Source organism: Rhea pennata, chromosome 2 (genome assembly GCF_028389875.1).
Source record: "Rhea pennata isolate bPtePen1 chromosome 2, bPtePen1.pri, whole genome shotgun sequence".
In the NCBI taxonomy this organism is placed as follows: domain Eukaryota; kingdom Metazoa; phylum Chordata; class Aves; order Rheiformes; family Rheidae; genus Rhea; species Rhea pennata.
In genome coordinates, this window is record NC_084664.1 from 11,220,565 (window position 1) to 11,235,839 (window position 15,275).

Genomic DNA, 15,275 nt, shown 5'->3' on the forward strand with positions numbered 1-15,275 from the left:
CATTAATTCCTTTATAGTTAACTCATAATACAGTCATATTTCATTCTTTTGCTTTCTTCCTTTCTCCCTCATTTTCCAGTCTTTACAATTTTTCTCATCTCAACTAATTTTTTTGCCAACTCCAAGCTTTCTATCTGACCCTTATTAGTTACTGCCTCATTCAGTTGCTTATAAACCCACCTCAGTCCCTGTCTGACTCTATCTCACATTATTCCCTAAACAATCTCAAAAGGTCAGCTCTGAAACATCCATTTTGTAGCCCCTTTTCATTTTCTTGCAGTCCCGGAACTGGTCCCTCACCCAGCCTTTGTAGCTGCATTCTCACACAACTTAATACTGGTCTAAGATACCCTCAAAATACAAGGCTGGCAACTTTGGGCTTCTGCCAAATTATTATTCCAGAGTTAATTGCTGTATACTTTATTCCTTATTTGCAATCAATCTTTTGCAAAAGATTCTGTCACCTGTATATCTCAAGTATTGTTTCTCCATGTTTGTATTATTTAAGTACTCTACGGATGCCCAAAATAAGCAAGGTTAGTCAGTCATAAATTGTTAGTGCACTCATCATGAGAAACCAAGATCTGAAATACAAGATGCAACTCTACATTTTTGAAACAGAATATTAGGTGTTAGCTCTCCTTGAATTCAGGCTGCCATTTTTGTGCCACATGACTTTTCTTTTATAACATTAATGGCCTTCCAATCATGAAAGAACTCAGTTGGCATAATACAGCTTAGTGAAGTATTGGGGGTTTAGTCACAATGCTATTTGCATAATTTTTATTTTGTTACATGGCAGAAAGATCACGCACAAAAGTTATATTGAAAAAGTTTCAAGAATCATTATTTACAGATGCATTTAGAGGAAAATAAAGAGTTTGGGAGCTTAGCTAAGTGATAATACTAAAGAAATATCTTTCAGCACAGCCAATAGCTAAATTTAAATTCTGGTGCCAATATATTGAAATGCTAATTAAAACAATGTAAATGCAGAAATTTGCTACATGGAGCATGGTGTATTTTTCTCCAGTCCCTAAAGCACTACATTTACATTCTTTTTTTTTTTTTTTTTTTTCTTCCTTCCTAGAAATAAATATTAGCATTTTATAAACTGAATTAATGTGTGTTCCATCACTCTTGAGGAAATACTCTCAATATACAATATGTTGTCCAGAATTTTAAAACTGCACTGAACAGCATTTTTTAAATAACAGACCCACAAGGCCAGCTTAAATTGCAAACTCAGCTGGAAAGGGAAGTCTAAATTCTAATGGAAAGTTTTGCTTCTGAATTAGTGTAAGAACTCTTTGTTTAAGGGCAGCACCTGAAGTACTCCACCAAGCAGGAGTTTTACTCTGTTAATATATAATAGATTACTTCCAGGTTTCAATTTAAGATGCTGGCACAAAATGCCAAATCTCTTGGGAAATTAGAGAGTCTCATTATTTCCTGGTATGCCTAGGTATTAGATAAGATAATCCCTCAAAGAGTTATTATGAAATAATGTATTCAGAAGCAAAGAATAATAATACTATTAAGTATGAGTTAAAAACATCCAGTAATATATTTCAGCAAGCATCAATGCAACATTGTGTGTTTTAAGACTGTGTTTAAAATTCAGAAATCTAATTTGCAACATATTGTAACTGAAATTTTTCTACTTTGTAAGTATTGAGGAAAAGACAATGATAAAATAGTTCTCAGACAACAGAGCATATTTTAGTCTGAACATAAGCACATTTTAGGTATATGTCATCACACTAGCCCCAGAGCACTAAAAATGGTGTGTCAGAAAACACTAGTGGCCCAGTTTAGTCCAGCTTTATACCTGAGGGTACAAACACTCTATAAATTAAGCAAAACATAACTACTGAGGAACTTCCTCATAACCTTTTTTTCAGCATGAATCTGTTTACCATTCTGGGTGGGGGGAGGGGAAATCAAACATTACTGTGTTTTTATTCATACAAAAATCTAATCCTCCCAAATTCTGCAAAGCTCTGTATGATAGCTTCTGAATTTTGTTATCATATTACAAATATGATTTTAGTTAAAATAATTGCTGTATTCTCAATCTTTTATCTGCAATTATCTCTTGCTTTTATATTATAATTTCATGATATATGAATGGCTATTTTTTTTAAAACACTGTGTAGCAACATAAGCTCTTTATCTGTCCCAACTTCTAGGTTGGTTTATCCCTATTCACGGGGCAGGTATGTTCATACATAGATTCCTAAAACAATTATCTCTGTCCTTCCTGAAATTCAGAGTCAGTAGTGTGCTCAAACGGTAGCAATTCATTTTAATGTGCCTCTTTATTTACTCAGGTTAAGATTTGCTTTTAATTTTTCATCCTTTTCTACAGCCCTGATCAACACAGATGCATAAGTTACTCTGTTGCTCACCTTTTTCAAATAATTCTTATTTTTAAAAGATATCCTGGTAAAACACTTGGCAACTCAACATTAAATGACACCATAAAACCCGCTTTTCTATTTTTGTTCATCTTTGATTCTAAGCTATGTCCCAACCCAAAGAGTTTTGTTCACAGCCCAGTAACTGATTAAAAACAGCTTTTTTTTGGGGGAGGGTTCTTTATCAATTTTCTGTGTTACAGGAGCACAATGTCCTTTGTAGAAACCACTCTAAGTTCTTATTCTGACAGCATGTAACTTTCAAAAAAGCTCTCTGGTTGCATTTAATTCCTTCTAGAATAGCAGATTTAAATGAGTGAACGCACATTTTATTAGCAACAATACAGCTACCTCTGTATTGTATTGTCCTGAACAAGAGACATTTTTTTCCCCTGGAAGAGATCCAGTCTACCTTCTGTACTTCTGAACCACATCCAACTGGATGTGGTACTGTACACTCGCTTGAAAGTTCTACCATGGCTAGGACCAGTTAGTGTAGCCATTAGGTTTCTTGATGCGATTCAGACAACCTCCGGCCAAATTAAATTATCGTAACAGGAAAAGGATATAAGTTCACGTGGCTTCCTACCCTTTTCTCCACACAACTGCAACCCATAACTTTAACTTAGCTTTAAATGAGTGATGTCAAATTAGTCACTGTAGAGTCCATATTTAGAGGTCCACATCTAGTGACTACACTGTCAGAGAGTAACAAGTGATTCGCAAGGAAAGTATACCTGGGAGTGTGCAGAGGGCTATAGGGCGATGCAAAAAAACATTGAAAATATGAAGGTTGGCTGCTTTTTCTCTTTTTTTAATTAAAGTTTGCCTGCTTTGTATCCATTCTTTGAATGAATATTAAGGATATCTATTTAAAAAAAGGACTCTGTACATAAGTCAACGTAGTACATTTTGAATGAATATTAAGGATATCTATTTAAAAAAAGGAGGACTCTGTACATAAGTCAGTGTAGTACATTACTAAATTCTCTCAGAATTTTTGGATATATATCCATGACCAGTTTGATTGACTCTCCAGTTATACCAGTATCACCTTGCTCAATATCTTTACCTTGACTTATTCCCAGCAAAAGAAATCATCTTTTCTGTTCCCCAAGGCAAGGAGGAAAGGGAAAGACACTAATGAAAAAAATATATTTTTTTTTCCTGCAGTGTTCCTACCCTTCTCAATTATTTATCTTGCAAAATCAGTAGATCCACTGTGTTGTTAGTTTCTGATGTACTTAAAAAGGCATTACATTATTTAAATTACACTAGTATGTTTTCTTCATATTCTATTTTGTCCTTTTTAATGTCTACTTTGCATGTATTCTAATTTCAGAGGGATTTCAATAATTTGCCAGAGATAAAATGTTAAACAAGTTCAGTCTTAAGCAATTTTGAAACACTTAAGGCAAAACCATTCATGATTCTCTACCTTATGCAGATCTCAAATGAAAAATGCAATGTAGCCAATCACACTTGAGAAGCTTGTCAAAAAAAAAAAAAAAAAACCCACCACCACCACCACCAACAAAAAACCCCTTCCCCCCAACAAAAACCCAACCATGTATGAAACTGAAGTCCTAACAAGGAGCAAAATAAAAATCAACAGTGGAAAAGTCTTGAAGTCATTGTCACTCTCAGTTAAAAGATTAACATTGGTATAGGAATGGATTCATATACCTAATACCAAAATACAGGAGAAAAATTTTCTAGTAATAAGAAATGGTAAAAAGATGACTCGCCTTGTTCTACAACCGTTGTTAACTGCGTTTCAGAGTACTGCAAAATACAGGTTTTAGTCATAACATTCAAATTAAATGTAGAAAACAAACTAGACATGTAAAGCTCACAATCAGAGAGCAAATGTACGAGCAGGAAGTTTAATACTCAGTATCTCACAAGACGCGCCCCCCCCCCCGACACACACACTTAAACCGTGCATTCATTCAGAATGCTCTAACCATGTTAGACAAGTCATTTATTGCAGATAGCAGATAGGAGAGGTCACTGTTCATTTCCCATAGCATATTTACCTTTCAGTGCTGTTAGATTCTTCTATGGCAACCTCCTTGCATGTTGTCAGCTTTCTCTGAATGGCAGGTATAATATCCTTTAGAAGTGAAGTTTTGTGCTTACCTATTTAAAATATCATGTTGAAAATTGGGAAATAATGATTTAGCAATAAAAACAAACCTGCACATTTTCATAGAACATCTTTTTTTAACAAAAGACATTCTTTAGAAGGTTATATATTAATTTAGATTTTCACTGCCCTGGATTAAGCAAGCAGCTTATGCTCTCTAAATTATAGTGTATTTCAGCAAACCAGAACATAGAGCTAGCCTTATTAACTTAATAAATGGTTTTATTTTTAAACTCAATACACAAATATTAGGAGTTCAAAGCTTAGCAGCATCATTTGTAAGTAATGGGACCTTAAATCCTGTAGAAAAATGATAACTTCACAGCTAAGGAGGAAAGGACCTGCTGAATTTTGTGAGAATTTAGTTTTCAGAACTAGTAGGATATCAAAACAAACTTTTATTGGACAAATTACTGACCTTTAATTATAAGAACAATGCAGACAGTAGCTGCAAGACTAAAAATCCCATCAATTTCTTCAGAGATGATACACTCCATTAATTCATTTAAAAATGATCTATCAAAAAAAAAAAAAGCACAGACAGTTTGTAAAACATGTTTCTTTCAAAACAGAACAGAGCTTTGTGATTAAAACAACTTTGTGATTATGCGCCTCTGCCACCACCAGCTTCAGTTACCCTGCCAGCTTCGAAGATACCATGCAGAACAAAGCAGTATTTATTGAGTGACTGCAAATTACATCGCTTCTTCTGGAACTACCAGAACTGCAGAGTTAGCAGAATGGTAAATTGCTTGGGAAGGGAATTGAAGTGTTTGTACGCAAAATAGGTAGCAGTAATCAGAAATGAAGAGCTTGTAGGGTATTTTAGGAGAGTCAATCCGTAAAAAAACCCCCTACTGATTCTATAGTTATACTGCAATTTATGAACTCAACTTGTATGTGTCGCATTGAAGTTAAATAAAAATATTTAAATGACTCCAGTGAATTGTTAATAACTGCTCCTTCCTCTAAAACTATTACTACTTGTAGCTTAATTAGAACTTACAGTTTAATTAATAACTTGATCTAAAACATGTAACATAAAAATTAAATAGAAGTGCTTCCAATTAGAAAACATAACAAAGAACATTTATAACTAACTATAGCCCTGAAACATTTCCAAACTACATTTTAGATATTGGAAACATGGAGGAATAACAAAATAAAAACGAAAACTATTCATTGTATAGGCTGAGATAAACACTAATTATCTTAATATATTCTATTTTAGCAAGAGATGTTAGTATTACCATCAAACAAAAAAATTATTTCAGAATATATATAAAATATGTTAAGGAAAATGAAACAAAGGAGACAGAAATGTCTACCAACTAAACCAAACTGCAATATGGAATAATGTAATAATGCAGAACAAAATCAGTAATTGGTATATTATTGTTATTAGTCTTTATGATAAAGATTTAACACAGAACTAATTCTCATAAAATCATGAAAAAGCAAAAGTACAAGAAGGATGAAGTAGCAGATGTAAAAGATCTATAATCCTCACACTCCCTAGAGCAAAAACTAAGTGGTCATAATGCATCTGTGAAGAACTACTCTGTCCTACAAGGGAAACTGAGAGCAAATAAGTGTGTGGCTCTTAAACCCAAGAAAGAATAAACCTTTATAAAATAGCTTCAACTTTAATGGCTCTTCATGCTTTTACTGTGCTAAAATATGAAAATTGAGTTTTCAGTTAAGAAAAGAACCTGCCTTCACTCATAAAATAACTTTGAATATAACTAGTAAATAACCTTTGTAGAAGCTCAACTATTGCTTGAAAGAACTAAGAAAGATGAAACCTTTTTAGGCTCTGACATCAGTATTAATGAAGTTGCTTATATATTGCATTAACTTTATCATTTTAGTGTGGACTAATATGACCAAGTGTTGACTCCATTTCATATTACTCTTAAATTGCTGATTGATTCAACTCTGATTAGAGTTTTGACTTTATCATTATCACTGTTTAGCTTTGTAGGAACACTATTTAGTTCCGTTAAGGTCCACTTCAATTTTACTAATCTGCAGTTAGACTTATTGCAGGATTTATGCAACCACTTCCCTTTATGGCAAAGATAAAATAGGAATGTTTCAGAACAATAAGCTGTTTCCAAATTCATATGTGAGAGGGAAATAATTGGTTCCAATACTGATAGTTTCTTACTGAAGGGCAGCAAAGGACACACACAAATGGCTGGATGATGCCAAGTCACTCAGTATTATGACTGGAAATGGAACTGAGATTCAATGCTACAGGTGTTTAATTAGTAACTCAAAGCACAGTAGTCTGCAGAACCTGATGCAAGATGGTTGTGTTTTTGCAATTTAGAAGCTTACATCAGATTCTCTGGTGTCCAAAGCTCTCACATAGCTATGGAAAACAGTGATAATGTCACTAATGTCTGAGATGATGAATGATTCTGAAATGATGAATGACGACTAGAATCTTTGATTTTGGCTTACTGATACAAATTAAAAAAAAACAAACAAAAACGAACAGCTTTAAAAGCAGTTTCAGTCCTGAGGCACCAGTGGAACCAGGTACGTATCATCATCTAACTTAGATGATCTTTGCACCAAATGTACATACTAGAAGATATGTTTGTCAGAGTAATCATAGAAATTATCTAGTCCTAACTTGCAGTATTCTCCTTCAAGGACAGACAAGACCCTTCTTGACCACTACGAGAAAAAGCTTCAGAAGAATTCGTTGACGTTCTGTGTCTCTGTTCAAAAGAGCAGCACAAAGTAACTGTGCTTCACTGAGGCTGAACCTGCAAGGACAGCTGCCTCACAGAAAAACAGGATTTGGATTAGGAGAACTACTGCTAGTCACACCTTCTAGAGGCTTCTGTTTTCTATGAAGACAAAGTACTGAAGTCTAGCTAGCTGAACTGAGTAGAATTCGAAAAGCATTTAGAAAAAAATCTAGAACAATCTTGTGATAGCAGAGATAGGAATACTGTATGCCTGACAGATGAGTTAAGAACAGGAGTTAGTTGTCCTAAGCAAAAGAGAACATAGGGCTTTTAAGGAATAGGTATTAGCCCCTTGATCATTCAAAATAATTCTGGTGTAGGAATAATCATACAAATTGGATATGAACACACTAAGCAAAGCAAATGATCAAATTCACCTGCCACAATTTTAACACATGTTCAGGAAGCTACCTACTAAATTTAGAAAAATGTAACAAACACTAAGTTAAAAACAAAAACGAAAAAAAACCCACTACATCCACCCACCCCACATTTAATCCTACTTTGGGGATTTTTAGAGTTTTGAGATAATTTAAATACATTTGAGTTTTATGATATGTATGCAGCCATTAGTACAACTGTCACTCTATTGCAGATTTTCAGGTTTCAGGTTAAAGATATAATGCTATTTCTGGTAAATATTCTCTCATCTAAATACCTCTATAGTGAAAGGACTTATGCTTATATGTAACTTATAAAAGAAGCAAGCCAAGAAGGGTGTTTAAAGAAATCAAGATAAGCAGTCTGATAAGCAATGAACACTTTCAGATAAAGTTAAAACACAAAACACCACTACGTCCAATCCTCCAAATCAACGTTTACAAGCAATATATCAAGAGAAAGGGACTAGCAGTCCCCAAAGTAGTGAAGGAGAAAACAGTAAGCTACTGATAGTGTCTAGTTACTCAGCATTTACCTGAATTTAAAAATAAAGTCTTTCTTGACAATATAATCCATTCCATATTTTTAACAATCTCGCAAAACTTAATGGAGCAGCATTTACCTGACAACATCAACTGACTTCATAATTATGACCATTAAGCTGCTTGAGAGAGGAGGGAGGTCTGAAACAGTCTTTAGCATATTCACATGTCCTTCGCTGGAAGCCTGAAAACCCAGAAAGTCAACAACTCATGTATATTAACTCTGTGTATATGTACACAGAGAACATTAAAGCAAATCTAAACTTCAGTAATCACATGTTTATATGTATTTTTCTAAGACTTAATGTAATTGTGCAGTGTCAAAACAAGCAAAATAAATTTAAATTAGGAAGGACAGAACTAGAACAAATAGTACTTGTATCAAAGGAAATATTTTCCACAGTTTTGAACGGAAGTCTCGCTTAACTAATTGCTGGTTACAACTCAAAGGCATAACCTGCTCAACAAAAATTAACTACCTTTGTGTCTGCAAGCTTACATACGGACACATAATTTCTAAAAATAATTTAATAATCATGATTTCCTGATTCCCTGCGTCAGCTCTTTTTGGTATCAAGTTCTAGATTTGGCAAGTATTCATCAAGTATTTAGCTAGAAATGACATTTTGACTTAGTAGCAAAATAACCTAAAGGGCAAGGAAAAACCCAAATCACTGGAGTTACCTGCCACAAGCATTCATAACCTACAGGTATGAATCTGCAGTATTATTCAAGACCATAAACTTTTACCCTTGCAGCATCTGTAAAGAGCATGCTCACATCACACAGTCCCACAGCTGATACATTAACATTTACGGGCAAATCTCCGGTATCATTTCAGTTCCCTCTGCAATGCAGAATCGTAGCAGTATTTCTGTGGTACTCTACTTTCTGGCAACTGATTACTGTGCTATTTATGGCGTATCTTACAACCACAGTTAGAGTAGAACCTCTGCTCCTACTTGTTAATTTTCAAAGCTTCCAATCTTATGAGCCCTATTTGGTTCCTAATACTACACGCATTAGGAACAGGCATTTGGAGTTCTACCCACTTCCTTCAAGAAGATCAATTGTCCCTTGGACTTCTTGGGACCTGAAGTATATAGAATAAACTCTCTACATATTCTTCTCAGTATTACAGCTTTCTTCTTCACCTTCCAAAGGAACTCTGCTCAGATAGTCAGAATTCCTCGAGCACCACAGAGGGACCAAAAAGACAGTAGTATTAGAGACAGGTCTGTACTGAAGCAGAAAATGCAGATGTGATCAGTGCTGAGGACACCAGCCTGCTTTGGACTAGCATTACAAAAAGCTGCTTCTAATAAAACCTTATGGGACAGTTCCAAGAATATGGTACTGGAGTCTTTAAGAGGTCTTTTCAGCTGTCTAGTATTTACCTCCTGGGATCTTAAGTTCCCTAATGATGGGTGAGATGAAGCAAGGTAAGTTTAGGTTCAATTTGTGTGCAAACAACGTGAATGCTTTTAATACCTATTTTATGTTTTAGCACCATATTTTCTAGCTTAATTAGAATCTGCCATCATAACACTCTTGTCAACCACGATGACTTTTCAGAAGCAGATGAGGTTAGACAGACAGGTTTAAGGCTTATTACTACTAATGATGGAAATTAAAGCTCAAGATTAGAAATACATCTTTGGCTCTCAAACAGCCATCTTGAATTGAAAAGAGAAAAAATCCCAAATCTTCCAATACTAATGAAAACCAAAGTTTTTGAGATTGTTTGACTATACTTAAAATATTTCAGCAAACTCTCTGTGAAGATGATGTGAACATCAGCAGGCAAAATATTTATTTAATGAACACAATTCCTAACACCAACAACATTATAGATGTTGAACATCTGGAATATATCTCATGGCACTCACAAGAGTACCTAAGTTGCAAATTTTCCTGGTTGTTATTTGAGTTAGATAGTGAGCTAGGCACCAGGACAATTCTAGTGTTCTTACACCGCTGTAGCCATAAATCTAAGAGTTGAATTTCAATATGAAATTATGGCATGTAAAAATTCCTATTTGTTTCATGACAACATACACAAAATCTTCATCTGCTGTAGGGGAAAAAAAACCCTACACTAGCTGCCATAGTTAACACAGTTCCAACATACTGTTAAAAACAAATAAACGGAACAAAAAAAAAAAAGCATTAACTTTACCTTCTGTAGCACATAATTTATCTCTGCTACTACTGCAGCTAGGAGAGTTGAGAGTACACCTTTGTGAACTGCTGTGTAAGTTGAATGCCAGCACTGGACTGTGTGTATGAATTCCCCAAGAGGCAACTGAATAGAGTGAATCAACTAAAACCAAAAGAAACACAGATCAGCTGTTTGAGATTGCTTGAGTACAATTAAAATATTTCAGCAAGCTATTCTCTGAAGTAGTACAGATCACACCCAGAAAGCTACTGGTATATTTTAGTCACCCAGGATAAAAAAACAGTAGCATGTCTTAAGTCATTAAGTTTAAGAAACACAAAGAAATTTCCTAAAACATCTGAACCATAAAAGAATTGAAATGCTTTTTCCTTAAGTCCTGAGAAGCATACCATAAGATTTTCCAAAATTATCCACCCATGTCCCTACTAGATGATGTCTGCTATAAAATACAAGAAGTTGACTTTTCTGTGAAGATGGGAGGATCTGAAGAACTTTTGGACAGAATCCATATATCAATACCACAACTTCTCCCTCTCCAATCTGTAATATATATATCTGTAATATATATTATTGAATTTTTCCTCTGCATAGAGAAAGTTCATTCTAATTACAGATAAGGTTAATAATCTATGAGTACTAGTGTTGTTCAGGATCACTGGTAATAGAATGCATTGTTCTCTGCTTTCTAGTTTTCCCATCACTAGTAGAACAACAATGCTTAAGAAAGATTTCCTGCTGGAGTCAAGGAAACTTAGCATAATATTAGAAAAACTAATTGAAAATATAATCAGATGTCCATTGGAATAATAAACTCAAAGTGTCCAAGAATAACACCAGCTCACATCTGAATAAAAATGATGGAGTCATCTACACATACTACAATTTTAAGAGTAGTATGATACCTGAAGCCCTTCTTCCTGCTGTTTCTTGAGCTGACGTGCCACACATTCTAAAACTTTCTGGAAGACTGTCTGAACAGCACAGAGAAGATCTGCCACTTCATCTGTGTCAATATGCTGAGCCAAAGAAGCTTCAATAATTTCTTTAAGAGCACACAACAAGACTGGAATACAAAAGCCACCTCTCTCTAGAGAAACAGATAAATGACACAATACAAACATTTTAATAAAATATTTTTCAGGTACAAGAAGAGCAACAGTTTACAAGCATAGATGATATATTTAGCTTCTGAGCCCTGTAGCTGAAATTTTCATACAGTTTAATCAATATTCTATCACGAAAAATCCAAGTCTCTTCAAAATTCCTGCAGCACAGAGGTTCAATTTGTGGATTTCTTCAGGAACTGAGCTTTATTTCTGTCTATACTGTAGGCATGAATTTCTGAATGTGAGCCAAATTTAAATCGCACTACAATGTTGTCTTCTATAATGTGTATATACACACAAACACTTTTTTAAAATCAAACTACATAGCTGTAACTGGCATCTAAGAGCAAGGAAGAAATATTAGTAATCAACAGAGACATGCTTGGGGACTGATTTTCTGCTTGTTCTCAGATTTCTGAAAAGCTGTCATGACTTTTGACTGTACTATTAATGCAAGTATAAGCTGTAAACACCATTTTTGGAGAAATAGAATCCCAAAGGATAAAAGCAACAGTTCTGTTAACGTAACAGAAATCAGTTAAGTATATAAGGAGATGCGCGCACAGAATAATGTACCTGTTTGTACAACTGAAAGCGCCATATCTAAAAGGTGTGCTTGAAACTTGAGATTTCCAAGGCCAACCATTATGACATCTTTACACACTGTCAGATAGGCCTAGGAAAAAGATGCAAAAATTTATCAGAAAAAAAAAATACATAAAGTTACCCTTCAGTAGTAGTAATAAAAATAAAATAAAAATATGAGGTGAAGGGAATAATTTAATTATCCTTAGCATTTTGAAGACAGATTAGGAGCAGGAGGGAAGTATTTAAAAAACATCACAGTACTAACAGTTTGGTGAGAAATTATATTGGAAAAATATCTATAAATTTCATAGTTTCCAACACTAGTGTTTGTGTTAGAGGATCTATCAGCCCCACTTAACATTTTCTTATTTTGTGTATCTGAATACAAGAATGCACTAGGCCTGCAGGATGGTCCCTAAAAGTGGTGGAAAACTGACAGTAGTACCAAAGTGGAAGCAGGAGGGAAATCTTGAAACCAGTAAGAACTGAGTTACAAGGATTTGGTAATCCTACACAACATGAGGAGCCTGGGTGGAATGAAGCAGCAGAGATTTGGTTCAAGAGGAACAAGGAGATGACCAAAGGTCGCTCTCTGGCCAAAGCAGAGGCCTGAGAGAATAGGCCCCCCACAATGAATCTCTGTCCATAACATGCTTAACAGCAAAGGGCCAATTCAGTAATAGACCAAGGAGAGAAGGCAAGGTGGGATGGGAAAGAACATGATATGCCACAGGGCAGTGATAGAGAAATATAACTGGAAAAAGGAGAGCCTGTCTTATCCCCTCTTGTATACTTCTTTCATATACTATGTGAAAGAAGCTACTGAGTGGGGATTCTCGCAAGTGTAAAACGTAAAACATGCTTCTTCCTCACTTCAACAGACATGCTGAAAAGAGATATTATGCACCATTAGGTGAAAAAAAAAAATCTAGATAAAAACTACACATTGCTGACTCCAAACACTTGATTTAACTGCTGGAGTAAGTGCCAAAGACAATAGTTTGTTGGAAATTTTTCTAAAGCAATATATTCCAGAAGTTTAGTGATACCTGAGCACAAAGTGTTATGCTTTATGTTTGATAACATAAAAGTGATATGACATAACTAAAAGCTATTAAAAAAGCTTGAGACATTTTAAGCAATTATGCCAATAGCAAAACCACAAACCTAACCTCAAAACAATCAGGACTGTTTCATTAGCTCATTTACTTACTGGACTCCAAATACTCCAGTGCACTATGATTAGTACAAAATTGCTGCATGTACTACATACACTATTTAAACTGTACTGGTGCCAGTCATATGTTAAGAGAGCTCTAACCTGGATAATTGACTCAGAAATATTACAGCGTTCTGAAATGCCATCCTCTTGACTACTTGCTAGTATAAAAGGTACAATTTGACTTTCTATCCAAGCACCTGTCTCCTTCAGCAGTGAAACGTAATCTTTTCCTTCTTCAGAAAACTGAAAAAAAAAATAGAAAAATGTTACCAAGTGCCTTTCCAATTCTTTTGAAATTGTACTCTTAGTACAATTTCAATTTGAGCTGTAATGTCAGCTGTAACTTCAGTTTATTCTGAAAAGGTGTAACTATACCTTGTTCTGAAGATGAATACTCAACCTACAATAGAGGCTGAAGGCTCTTAGGCTAGTTGCTTGATTGTAGCTACCAGAACTTGTATCAGTTGCTTTCAGAATTGAGCTAAGAACCTCCTGCAATATCACATTTAAAATTTTTCAGAAAATACTTTCAAACGTTTGTGTTTTCCCATAGGTTTAAAACAGAAGATTAAAAAAACCCTACTCTTTCCCACGAACAGATACGTTTTCAAATACTTTCATTCTGCAATGCCAAAACTAACAGAATCACCAAGTAGTTGACGTTGGAAGAGACCTCTGGAGATCACCTGGTCCAATCCCCCTGCTCAAGCTGGTCAGCTAGAGCAGATTGCCCAGGACTGTGTCCAGATGAGCTTTCAGTATCTCCCAGGATGGAGACTCCACAGCCTCTCTGGGCAGCTTCTTCCAGTGTTCAACAACTCTCACAGTGAGGAAGTGTTTTTCTGACATATATTAAGGAAGCCTGATTTTCAGAGTATTCCTTTCACACACATGCTGAAAGTCAGATCCCCTAAAAATGCTAAAACTAAATTACAAATTTGAGACAACTAAAAATGATAGCCACATTAAAATCTGCCAGGTGCAAACAATCTGAATTAATACACTTCTAGTTTAGAAGATTTATCTTAAATATAGATAAAAAGGAAAATCTAGTCTTGCCTTCAAGTAGTCCAGTTTTCTATATGGAAATTATTGCAATTACAATCAAACTAATTTTGTCCCCAGAACCTCTATATATTTCTATAATTTCCTCTAGTAATGCATGAAACAATCATCATCTAATTCTGATCCCTTACACATGAAACATAGTCTTTATTTAACTAGTTAAATAGTCTAATTCAAATCGGGGAAGGAGTGAATCAGCTAGTACAAGCAGCCCATGGTAATAACTATTAGGAACATGGTGGCTGAATATGGAATACGTTTTTCTTATTTTGTGGTAAGGACAACACTACCTTTGCAGCACTGAGAATTCTCAAAAGCTGGTTCAGTTTCTTTTTAGGAACAGCAAGCAGGCAACCCCGATTAACAGGATGAGTCAATAAATATTCAATGTAATCAAGTGCTAATTCTGGCTTCGATTCATGTGTTACATGGATACGTACTCGTCGTTCTGATGTTTTAATGCTCTAAATGAGAAGGAAGAACAGAACCAGTATAACAGTGTTACTGTAATTACAGTAATTCCAAAGGGGAATAATGAGGTATTAAAAAAGTTCCTTCTAAAAAGCAAAAAGCACAGTAAAGGCATTTATGTAATCTAACAAAAAATTTCATCGATTTATGCATACCTTTCTTGGGGTTAGCACATCAGACAACCAGTCACAGGCTAATTCCATAATATGTCCCACTTGACCCCAGCGACACATGCAGTCTATCAGTGTGGAGTATTTGCTTTCATCAGCTCCATTGTCAAGATTTCTGAGTTTTGAGAGCACACTACAACTAAAACAACCAACAAACATGAACTTTATATCCATTAGTGCAGAAACAATTCAAACACCGAATAAACTAGTATCA

General features: G+C 35.0%; 1 protein-coding gene across 1 annotated transcript in view; it reads right to left on the reverse strand.

The window, feature by feature from the left end:
- The window catches only part of NCAPG2 (non-SMC condensin II complex subunit G2), a 48,852-nt gene that overhangs the window by 1,142 nt on the left and 32,435 nt on the right, over positions 1-15,275 (reverse strand). Inside the window, exons 17-26 of the mRNA XM_062567670.1 lie at positions 15,047-15,200; positions 14,711-14,884; positions 13,731-13,847; positions 13,455-13,598; positions 12,122-12,221; positions 11,342-11,526; positions 10,437-10,580; positions 8,338-8,441; positions 4,988-5,085; positions 4,460-4,562 (exon numbers count right to left, since the gene is read on the reverse strand). Of these exons, the coding sequence (XP_062423654.1) occupies positions 4,460-4,562; positions 4,988-5,085; positions 8,338-8,441; positions 10,437-10,580; positions 11,342-11,526; positions 12,122-12,221; positions 13,455-13,598; positions 13,731-13,847; positions 14,711-14,884; positions 15,047-15,200 (1,323 nt within the window). The remainder of the gene's footprint in view (positions 1-4,459; positions 4,563-4,987; positions 5,086-8,337; positions 8,442-10,436; positions 10,581-11,341; positions 11,527-12,121; positions 12,222-13,454; positions 13,599-13,730; positions 13,848-14,710; positions 14,885-15,046; positions 15,201-15,275) is intronic.